Source organism: Alligator mississippiensis, chromosome 2, assembly GCF_030867095.1.
Source record: "Alligator mississippiensis isolate rAllMis1 chromosome 2, rAllMis1, whole genome shotgun sequence".
NCBI classification, from domain to species: domain Eukaryota; kingdom Metazoa; phylum Chordata; order Crocodylia; family Alligatoridae; genus Alligator; species Alligator mississippiensis.
Genome location: NC_081825.1, coordinates 165,596,399 through 165,608,308, shown reverse-complemented (window position 1 = coordinate 165,608,308; position 11,910 = coordinate 165,596,399). Strand labels below are relative to the sequence as shown.

General features: G+C 41.0%; 1 protein-coding gene across 1 annotated transcript; it reads left to right on the top strand.

Annotated features, from left to right (window-relative positions):
* The first annotated feature begins 555 nt into the window (after positions 1 to 555).
* On the top strand, positions 556 to 3,910 carry LOC132243258 (interleukin-8-like). The gene is made up of 4 exons (XM_059722366.1): positions 556 to 730; positions 1,642 to 1,777; positions 2,282 to 2,365; positions 2,990 to 3,910. The coding sequence occupies exons 1-4, from the start codon at positions 667 to 669 to the stop codon at positions 3,018 to 3,020; spliced, it is 315 nt and encodes a 104-aa protein (XP_059578349.1). The 5' UTR covers positions 556 to 666; the 3' UTR covers positions 3,021 to 3,910.
* Positions 3,911 to 11,910: the final 8,000 nt, after the last annotated feature.

Below are 11,910 nucleotides of genomic sequence, written 5' to 3'. Positions count from 1 at the left end.
TTCCATTAACAGTATGAAATCCTAGTTCCAGTAGAGTGATTGTAAAGTTGATAGCTGACTTCCCTGGGTCCAGGCATTTAATCTCCAAGTACATACCATAATCAAAGTTAGTATGTACATAGGGGAGGACAAGGAATGTTTTATATTTGTAACAACACACTGAAAGCCTAGTTGTAACATTTTTACTTAAAAGCAGTATATCGCAAACATACACAAGTGAAAAGTTATGAGTCAAATACTACCCTAAACTTTTAAATGAGGATATAAGGGGATGAAGTAGGAAAAAGATCAGGAAAAAGTAAAGGTTATAGAAATAAAGGTATATACAAATTGCACTGAATTAACTGAAACATGTTTAATAGGTTGTATATTTTATTACATTCATTACTAAGGTATATTATTTGAATGATAAGTAATTGCGTCATCCTCTAGAAAGGGGTTTTACCCGCAATAGAGTGATTGCTGTCCTGTGTTACACAGTTTTGGATTTTCCGATGATGTAATCCACTCCTGGTGTTAAAGCACACACACTGGGAGAAGACAGTATATAAAGAGGGTGAGTTACACAGCTCAGGCATCAGAAGCCCTCTGAGACAACAGAGCTCACTGCTCCTTAGACTCGGAGCCAGAAAAAACAAGGCAGAAAAACAAAACTTTCGAGTAATCATGAACTGCAAATTTGTTCTGGCTGTCTTGGCTGTCTTCCTCATCTCCGCAGCTGTGACTGAAGGTAAGTTAATTCTTCATAAAACTCACATGAAGGAGGCATTGCTTATGCATAGGTACATAGAGATGTTCAGAAGGGGGGACAGTTTCAGTAATATTTTACAAAGGTAATTCCTTTAAAACATTTTAAAATAATTTTTGTTTTCAACAACAGCTGTTCTTGCTATACAAATGCTCTTCAGAACAGCTGCTGACACCTTGTGGAAAATTTTGAAAAAATTCTACTTACTGTAGAAAATGTTGGTTCTTTCTCATATATATTAGATTAGTATATCATTATTATCTCATACATATTAGATTAATATATATATACATCAAGCACCTGACTAGGCCATATACATATACACCATCATCCAGAGGATCAATGGTTGCCTAGTCTAACATTAGATTGCTACCCTGTGATTCTAAAGACATTTGATGGAAGACAAGATCTTTTTATTAAAATTTTCAAATGAGTGATCTGCTTCTGCCTTTTCTGACAGCATTTTCCTGTTTGTGATATCACCCTTGATTGTCATCGTAAGGAATTAAACAACTTGAAGGGAAGAATAAATAGGGAAAGATGATCAAATAAACAAACAGGAGTCAAGTCTTTTTAGTTTTAATAGCATGAATCAAGATATGAAATGATGAAGACAGGCAAAGGATTTGCCCTAGTCAGAGTGGATTTAAAAAAAAAATTGACAAAGATTTGTAATTTTATAACATTTGTTTGATCAAGAGAATAAACATTTTGATATCTGGAGGATTTAGAGGAACTGGAATCCAGGAAACCAGGAACATATAGCGTTGTCAAAAACATAGCCATTATGATTAACAAGTATTCTGTTATTCAAAAGTAATTTGTTGTGATATCCATGTTCAGATGGTGAGAGTTTCTGCTTTACTGATCACATTTTCCTTGTTCTTTTACAGGCATGACCCTGGCACGGGTAGGAAACGAGCTCCGGTGCCAGTGCATAACCACTCATTCCAAGTTCATCCCTTTTAAGCATATTCAGGATGTGAAAATGACCCAAAGTGGGCCTCACTGCACAAATGTTGAAGTCATGTAAGTACGTCTACAAATTATTTGGTTAATGAGGAGGAAACAACTGTGTATTGTTTAAGAGCATGAGTTTTGACAGTAGCCAGAAAGATTTGTCTGTCCTCACTTATCAGGGAGATCCCATATAATTAGCACTTAATGATTCTTTCCATAGACACTATTTTCAGCACTGCACTGTGCTTCTCAGTCTCTACCACAGGCTCTTTCTTGGGTTTGGGAATTCTACTTCTTCATGGAGTATAAACAGTAGGTGTCAGGTACTGCATTATAAGGATGGGTTAGATTTTCAGTATCCCAAGCAACATACATTCGAGAGCCAAATTCTCACTTACCCCAGTGGAAGACCAATGAATTAAGGCCCATCAAGCAAACATGAGCAGGTTCTTTAGTGCCATTGCCAATTTACACCTGATGTAGTGACATACACAAACAGAAAAAAAATGTCATGATGGTAAAGTTAAACTGACCATAAAGATGCCTGACTGTCCTTGTTTCTCTTCTTTACAGTGCAACTCTCAAGGATGGCAGAGAAGTGTGTCTGGAACCCACAGCCCCCTGGGTGATGCGCCTTGTCGAGGCTATTTTGAACAAGTAAGTTATTCGTTCTCTGTTTTAACTGCTTAAGACAACAAGTGGAGAGTTTCTTAGCATAATCTAATTAAGGGTCTCATCAGATATGAGCAATTGTTTCCAAACATTCTCTCTATCCAGCTAATATGATAGGAAAACAATCCAGTGATCAGATTAGGAAGCTAGGGTTTAGTTCCAACCCTGCCCCAGACTTTATATGTGATTTAGGTAAGACTTTGATATTACCCACATGTGCTGAGCATCTCCAACACTGTTGGAAGAAACTAAGTCCTACAATCAGTGCCTCTGAAAATCACTCTCTCAGTGACTGATTTTCCATTCACGTTCGCCTTCTCCATTCATGTACGCATTCCACTTAATGGCTTTTCACAAATGAATGAGAAGTGGATCAGGCCTCACAAGTTCTCAACTTAGGTATCCAATACTGGCAGCAAACTCAATCAGGACATACTTTTGAAAAGGTGGACCTCAGGATCTCTGTACTGTAGCTTCCCAATGGCCAACTGGGGCAGAAGTTGGCTTGCACATGGCAATATAAACCTATAACTTCTGAGTTCAGTCTGTTCCAACCAATGATATTTGGTCATGTTTCTAAACCGTCCCTTTCTCTCCCGCTGTTTGCAGGGCTGAATCCAACATTGAAACACCACTTTAAGAAAAGCAGCAGAAGAAAAATCTACACATTTCTCCTGTTCTGTCCGGAAGGAAACATCTAATTGAAAATGCCAATGAGCCTTCAAGCAGCCTACATACGTCCACCTTCTACTCCCATATGTTTTTATGCAGGCTAAGACTTACTGTATCTATTTCCTATTTATATATTTATTTAAAACTATCACTTTGTCCAGAAAAGATTCAGGTATTTATGGTATGTGCTATTCAGTGAAATTGAAAACCACTGAATAGGAAAAGTGATTTCGCGAAGGAGACAAAGACCCTTTGGACATCACTTTAGTTAAATATATTTTTATCAGTGCTATGCACTTGCAGCAAAGCTGCATTTATATAAACCCTTGCCTTTTTGCTACTAAATTAGCAAACTGGCAGCGATTCCACCTCACCTGAGGTCCTTTAGTATGTTGTATCAACAGCCAGTCACAGCCAGTCTGTTTAGCTAAGGACTAGGACTTTGGTGGCTTTCCAAAACAAAGCTGCCAAAATTCATGAGGCATTTTCTGTGCTCTCATTCTTAAGGAATTATTTATGGCGCTTAAGCATATTATTACATACATGTATATATAATATTTAAAATGTCTTATTTAAGAAGGAATCATGTACAAACTTTATTTATTTAAATTCTTTTGATTCAATGGGATTTTTCTATTGAGTTTGCCCCTAATATGTTAGCTCCTTAAATTATTCCATGTTCCTGTTGTTACCTGTACACATCTAGTTGGTATGTCTATTTATTTAGTACAATTAATGGAAAACGTTCTGGTTCATGTGCCTTGGAAGCAGCTGTTCCAATTTTCTTTTTCCTCATGTAATTTATAATTAAATTATTTCTACATTAAAATTTCCAATTAAAATAGATATGACCTCTTCCATATTTGGTACTGCTTTGCTTAATCTTGCAGTCTAATTCCATTTTCTAGAGACTGGCAGACCTAAACTGCAGACTTACAGCATGAACACTGCTACCCAGCTATGCCAGACATGGCATTTCACAAAATGGTTGCCAAACCTAAGCTCTCTTAGGAAAGGCAGATGGGGGAGGCAGGGTGAAAAGACTGACTCCTTTGGCTCCATCGTTTGTTCACCTGCTTCTGTGGGTATTCTGTGGGGTTTGTTCTCCACAGTTTTGAAAGGCAGAAGGCAGGGTAAAGGGGTATGTTGTGGATGAAACCATAGAATTGACTGGTCGTTATAGCATACCATATCCGACCAAATCCATAGACAGACCTGATGAATGCACATGGCTTCCATTTGTCAGTTACTAAATGGGGAGCCCTTGGTCTCAGAGTTCTTATGAGAATTTCAACTGTTCCAAAGCAGTTTAATCGGAAAACTTGCCAAGCAGCACTGGAGACATAAGCAAATACGACTATCATAAATCAATAAGCAGACTGATTATTTCTAATAAAGAAAGAACGCTACATTATTTCTGAATCTCCTCCTATTTGGAGGTTTATGCAACTGTTTGTAGTTCCTCTAGAAAAAGTATTATGAAAGAGTTCATGAATACCTGCAAATGCTGGTATCAAATTTAGGTGTGAATAGTTAACGCGCATTAATGCACATGTAGACATGTTAAAGCACATTAACACCGTGTGCGCGGACTGTTTTTGGACTAACTTTAATCCTAAAACAGTCCACACAAAGCATTAATGTGATTTACTGCCTCGAAATGTAGATGCCTGCCTAAACAGGCTTAATTCACATTCAGTTAATGTCATTAAATTTAGGCACGCCTAAATGTACGTGTAGGCACACCTTAAGTTCACTTCATCAGATGCTATGGATAAGATTTAGTCACAGCAATTCCAGGGCAGTTGGATCAGGTACTCAAAGAGAGTTTTAATAAAAATCAGACTCAGGCATTATTCAACAAGTTGCTCACCAATCACGTTCCCCAGAGAATGCTTGATCAAAAGGTAGGTTAAGATCCAAATTTAGTAGCTAGCTACACTTATGTTTTAGACCAAATGCAAACACCAATGAACTCTGGAAAATTCAAAGGTCAGATAGGGTTGTTACGACCTTGAATATGATCATTCCCAGACTTAATGTGTCACTCTCTGGAGAGAAAACTGAAGAATTTGTGCAATGACTAATACGGGGGGGGGGGGGTGCCTGCTCACTTTTTTCAGATGTTGTTCCATTAAATTACATTCCTCCTGCTGCTGTATGCTGATATGCAAGGAGAACTGTAAAAGCATTTTGTAAAGCAGCACAGATATGCAGCATGTCCCTATTGCAAATTCTGCCCCTTTCCCTCAGAAGACAGATTGTTTCTGTTCTGTTGCCATCTGCTCTTGACAGCAGGAATTGCCCCAAAATGTAGTGTCATTTACATTGCTAAATTGCTCTTATCGTTTAATATGTTTGAAGAGAACAAAGGAACAGAGAAGCCTGGCTTTGTGTTTTAAGTTGATTCCTATACACTATGTTCTGAACTGGAGTAAATAGTTGTAGCATATTCATATCATGGGAACAAATTTAAGGTCAAAGCACGAAGCCAGAACCTTAACTGACATAGACGTATCAATCAAAGTGAATCAGAATGTCTGTGCTTGCTTTCTGTTTTGTTTTTTTTGTTTTTTAATATAATTATTTGGATTTAAGGCTTTGTGTGATCAACTTAAAAAAATGTCCTGCAGACACAGTTGCTGGGGGAAAACCATTGTTCCTCAGCAGTAAGCCACGTTCCACCTTTATTGGAACACTAAAGATTGACATAAGCAATATCTATTTTGTTTCTCATCATCATGGTGCATCCCAAGTTTCTCCCTAAGGGCTCTTGCATACATCCTGTAGTATTTCATGCTGCACGTAGACCCAGTGAAATCAGCAGAACAACTATTCAATATGAGTAATAGTGACAATACATGACTCTAAGTGAACGTGCCTCCTGACTCTTCAGTTAAACATATAGAAACACATTTCCTTCTGCACATACATGGGCAACAGTGACCATGAAACCATTGTATTCACTGTCCGATGTAAGGCAGATAAAACTGATAGCAGGATTGAAGTCTTGGACTTCAAAAATGCAAATTTCAACAAGCTTAGGTCACTAGTAGGGCAAGGGTTGTGGGACCAGGGACCAAAGGTGAAAGGTGTGCACGAAGAGTGGTTGTTCCTTAAGGACACGATCCTTGAAGCCCAAAGGAAGTCCATTCCCATCCAGAGAAAAGGTAACAGAAGGGCTGGGAAGTCCTCTTGGCTAAACAGGGAAATCATGGTCCTCTTAAGAAAGAAGAAAGAGGCTTATAAACAATGGAAGCTCGGGGTGGGCTCCAAGGAGAACTATTCCACAACAGCCTGTTTTTGCAGGGAAGAGATAAGAAAGACTAAAGCAGCAACCAAACTTAGATTAGCAACAGGGGTCAAGGACAACAAGAAGTCCTTCTTTAGGTGCATAGGCAACAGAAGGAAAACAAATGGGACTGTGGGGCCATTGCTCAACAACTCAGGAGAATTGGTTACTGGCACCTGGGAGAAAGCTGAACTCCTGAACTTTGCCTCAGTCTTTCACCGGACCAAGGGGAAAACGACACCGGGTAGAGTACAGAATAAGCACGGTAGGAATAATTGCCTGTCTAATACTGCCATAGAATTGATGTATGACCATTTAAAAAAATTAGACACATACAAGTCAGCGGGACTGGATGATCTTCATCCAAGAGTGCTGAAGGAGCTGGCTGAAGTCATTGCAGAATCCCTGGCAAAACTCTTCCACAACTTATAGCACTCTGGAGAAGTCCCTGAGGACTGGAGGAGGGCCAATGTTGTGCCCATCCACAAGAAGGGCAGGAGGGAGGAACCGGGTAACTATAGGCCAATCAGCCTAATTTCCATCCTAGGGAGAATCCTAGAAAAGTTCATCAAGGAGTCTATCTGTGATAAGCTTACAGAAGGTAAGATTCTGAATGACAGCCAGCATGGCTTCATAGAGGCAGGTCTTGCCTTACCAACCTCATCTCCTTCTATGACCAGGTAACTCACCATCTGGACATGAGAAAGCAGGTTGATGTTGTATACCTTGACTTCCAAAAGGCCTTTGGTCTAGTATCCCATGATGTCCTCATGAGAAGATTGGAGGACTGTCACCTTAACTCCAAGACAGTGAGGTGGCTGAGAAACTGGCTGTAGGACAGGACCCAGAGAGTCTTAGTGAATGGATCTGTGTCATCCTGGCAAGAAGTGGGCAGCGGTGTCCCGCAGGGGTCAGTGCTTGATCCAGTACTTTTCAACGTATTTATTAACAATTTGGATGTGAGTTTGAAGAGCTCACTGGCCACGTTTGTGGACAACACCAAGTTATGGGGAAGCGTGGTCATGCTTGAAAATAGGCTACAGATACAGGCAGACCTAGACAGGTTAGCAAGCTGGGCAGATTGGAATCTGATGAAGTTCAACATGGAGAAATGTAAAGTGCTTCACCTTGGGATGAACCTATGTCAGCCCTGGACAGTATAGCAGGAGGTTTATTACATACTAGCCAATTGGCTGTCAAGAATGATGTTGGGGAGGGGAGTGGGACAGAGGCCTGTGTCTGGCTCCCAATCCCCCTTCGCCCCCTGTGCTTTGGGTCTGGTCATGCTCCCCCGCCACACCCCCAAGTCCAGGCCTATTCTCCTCCCCCCCACCCTTTGGGTCCAGGCCCATTCCCCCCCTCCCCTACTGCTTCTGGTCCAGGCTTGTTCCCCCACTCCCCCTGCTTCGGGTCCGGTGGCACTCCCCCCCACCCCCACACTCCAGGTCCATCTGGCCCGCATCCACCTGCCTGTCCTCCCAGCTCCCTTCCCTCCCAGCTGTTGGCAAGGCCCAGCAACAGTGATGGTAGCAGTGGCGGGGTGCTGTCATCGTGCCCTACCTCTGCCTCCCTTCCCTGCCAGCTTTTGTTGGGGCCTGGAGGGGCAGTGGCAATGTGCTCCCTGCCGTCACAGTGGGTGGGGATGGAGTCCCACATCTGGCCCCACCCCTGCTTCTTGTCCAGTCATGGGAGGGGGTGAACGGCCTGCTCCCCCCACCCTCGCCCCCACCGCTTTGGGGCCAGGCCCGTACCCCCTTCCCCTCCCCACTCTGTCCCCTGTGTCCCCACTGTCATGGCAGTGCTCTGCCACACCATCTTCTGTCTGAACGCTCTTGGAGCACTGTGACTGGTTGTTTTAGTCAGCCAATCAGAGTGCAAATAAAGCATCATGGACAGACAGGCTAAGGCTTTTATAATATTAGAATGCAAGTACTAATATTTTTGTCCATTAGAAATAAAGATGGAATTTTTCTCCTGGCAAGGGCACATTTTGAAAAATTAGGAACTGAACTTCACCTGTGTAGCTATTAAGGATTTGGGTTCAGTCTCAACTGTAATGTTTGGAACTGGATTAACTCAGTTCAAGCTTCCTGATTTAAAAAAAAATATTGAAGTATTAGCCTCTGTTGCTCTTATATGGAAATCCAGTAATACTTTTAAAATAATTATTTTGGAGACTAAGTACATGCAGCTTGACATATGTATAGAACTTAGTTCCTTTCACTTGACTTTTGCATCTCTACACTGTAGTATCGGAAATCCCAAGTTTTCCTCTTCTAAGTATAATCATCTGTTAGTGAACTGGCATTGTCCAGATATATTCCTGAAAAACAAAATGAGTCTGAGTTGACTCACAACTCATTTTTTAAACATTAGTGTCTCTATCCAGTTGGGTTTGGTTTTTTTCTTTGGTAGGGCAAGCATCTCAAGGAAAAAAGCATGATTCAGTTCTTACTACACGTAAATCAGAAGTATAACTCCACTAAAGTCAGAAGCCGTGGGGATGGGGACTTTGCGCCAGTACTGGGGGCACAAAAGGGGCACAAATACCTGCTTGTAAAAATCTCCCTTGCCTCCCATCTACATTGTTAGGTACCTAAATACAATTCAAAATATGGCCTGAAGTGCTGCTGTACATGGAGAGTTGTAAAATTGGCCTTCTTCTCTTTTATGTCACCCCTGCATCCCCCACAAATTTAGGACCTCAGCTCTTCTGGGCTGGTTTCTCACAAAAAGTAAATCAAAACATCCTGAAAAAGCCACAGGCCTCGCATAGCTTCTCCAATAGCTGCTAACTCCAGTGTTTCATGCTGATGAGGCAATCTTACTGATTATATGACTGCCTTTAGGGCAGCTTGGCGCCAATGAAGTTTCATAAAATTGCCCCAACGCTGAAGAGAGCAAGAGTCATGCTGTTGTGAAAATATAGTTGTCCTTACTCCCACACCACATTATCTCATGGGCGTTTTTCAGCACTATAATTCAGATTAGGGCTGTCTAACTTCTAAGCAGCCACGGGCTGCATACTGCACAGGACATACCAACAATTACACCCTTCCTCAACCCACTACATTACTATGGTGCCCCCTCCCCTACTGCAGTGCCCCACACTGTCACTCCACTGTGGGGGACCTCTCACCCCTCCCACCGGCTACACTGCATGCACAGGTGCTTCCCAAACCCTGTAGGCTGCACTGCACTAACCCTTGGGTCAGGGGCAGGGAATAGATGCTGGAGGAAAGAGTGGGGGCTCAGAAACACTGGCTGCTGCTGCTGCTACTGCTGCAGCCAGAGCAATGGTGGAGAGTGGCAGCTGGGTAGGAGCCCAGGGACCACAAATTAACCCCTCATAGGCTGCATGTGGCCCACCAGTTGGACATCCCTGATTCAGTTTATCAACACAGTTGATCAGACTAAGTCCAATAAGCTAAAAGGGTAAAGATGAAAGCAAAAAAGAACTAGTGTGCAATCATAAGAGGGCTCTACCACAGACCACCAAAATCAGGAGGATTTTGGGTGGGATTTTTTATCAGTTTTATCAACTGTTAATTTTTAACCATTAATAAAGGTATCTGTAAAGGACAGCACTGGGCATTAATGGGGAACATTAACTATTTGCATAGCTGTTGTTTAACCAATAAAGCAGGACACAGATGGTCCAACAAGTTCTTAGACTGTGTTGGGGAAAACTTTAGTTTTAGAGGATGGATGAACTAACAAATGTAGTTTGGGTAAGAGTGGTTCTGACACGTTAACATTCATAATTCTAAGAAAAGGAAGAGACAAGAGCAACAGAATAATGAGAGTGGAGTTAAAAAAAAACGAGACTTCAAAACAATAACAAAAAATAAACACAGAGGAAAGGTAGGAAGGCCAGCAAGGGATCACTATTGAAGTAGGTTATTAATAAGGGTTTTGACTCTGTCCTACCTAATACTTTAATAAGTACACTAGGACAAATATGGTCTAGATAACATGAATATAAAGCTGGTCATGCAATCAGGTGAAAAGCTATAGTTAAGTAACTGTATATGATGACCCTTCCAATTTGAGAACAAACATTTAAAATCAGGTCTAGTCACTATTTTCATTAATGAGTTGAATAATGGGCTAGGAATATACCTTGCAAAATTTGTAGATGGAACCAAGATGAGAAGACAGGATTTGAATGTAAGATGACCTTGATAAAATGGTGAAATGGTCTTAAAGCAATAAGATGAAATTCAAGGAAGACAAGGGCAAGGTGATGGATTTAGGAAGGACAAATCAAATGCTAAGCACCAAACAAGGAATATTTGGCTGGGCGGCAGTATTTCAGAAAAGGATCTCAGGGTTTCTGTGAACAAACTGTAATATTCAACAGCATGATGGTGCTGCAGACAGGCAAATTTAATTCTGGAATATATTAATAGAACTGGCTTATGTGAGACACAGGTGGTAATTATTTCCTTCTACTTACCACTAGTGAGGACTCTGGGGTACTGGTTCCAGTTTTGGGCACTGTACCTTAAGAAAGATGTAGACAAATTAGAAGGTCAAGAGGAGAGCAGTAAGAATGACAAAAAGGTTGAAATGTGATGTGTCGAAAGCTTAAAAATCAAGTTAAAGTTTAAAAAAATGAAGACTGAAAAGCAATTTGATAGTCTTCAAATATGTACAAAGTTGGTTTAAAGAGGCCAGTGATCAATCATTCACAAAGTAGGAGGAACCATAATCAGCTTTATTTGCAGCAAGGGAGATTTTGATTAGATACTAGGAAAGATTTTTAATTATAAGGATCATGAAGTTTTGGATCAGATCACCAAGGGGGATTGTGAAGTTTCCCACAGTGCATGATGTAGCTTCACAAAACACATTGCTGTAATTCATCCAAGTTCAAGGCAATTTAGACTACTTCCACTTGCCCTCCTCCAGCCAACTACTTCTCAAGTTCCTCAAGATCAGGTCTCTGGAGTGGATGAGAATATCTATTTTTTCTGATAGTTAATTGCATTATTGGCTATCAGATAAAAAAAAAAAAAACACATGGAAATCTAAAAACTGGGAAAATCCACCACCAGACTCCCAAAACAAGGAAATACTGCAGTGTTGACCTTGGTAAATCTAAGTCTAGTTTACAGTATACTTTAAAGAGCTTGGTTGCTATTATGAAGCAGGAAGCAAGTCTTTTATCATCCAATTAACATTCCAAAATAGTCTGTTACAAAAAACTTAACCCAGTGATTAAAAGATATTTGCATTGATTTCAAAGTAGTGATATACCTAAGAAAGAAAACTCTGACAATGACCCAAGGACCAGCATCAGGACATTCAATTTTTGCAGCAAATGACTTAAACATGCTCAGATTTGGATAAGTCTGGGTGCTAATTGTGTAAGCCATGGCTGGCCCAGGCTCACCCATTTCTAAATCCCTGTTTCATAGATTCATAGATGTTAGGGTCGGAAGGGACCTCAATAGATCATCGAGTCCAACCCCCTGCATAGGCAGGAAAGAGTGCTGGGTCTAGATGACCCCATCTAGATGCTTATCTAACCTCCTCCTGAAGACCCCCAGGGTAGGGGAGA

Coding starts and splice junctions, on each gene's coding strand:
- LOC132243258 (XM_059722366.1), top strand. CDS start 667: ATGAACTGCAAATTTGTTCTGGCTGTCTTGGCTGTCTTCCTCATCTCC. Junction 731..1,641: donor CTCCGCAGCTGTGACTGAAG/GTAAGTTAATTC, acceptor GTTCTTTTACAG/GCATGACCCTGGCACGGGTA. Junction 1,778..2,281: donor TGCACAAATGTTGAAGTCAT/GTAAGTACGTCT, acceptor TCTTCTTTACAG/TGCAACTCTCAAGGATGGCA.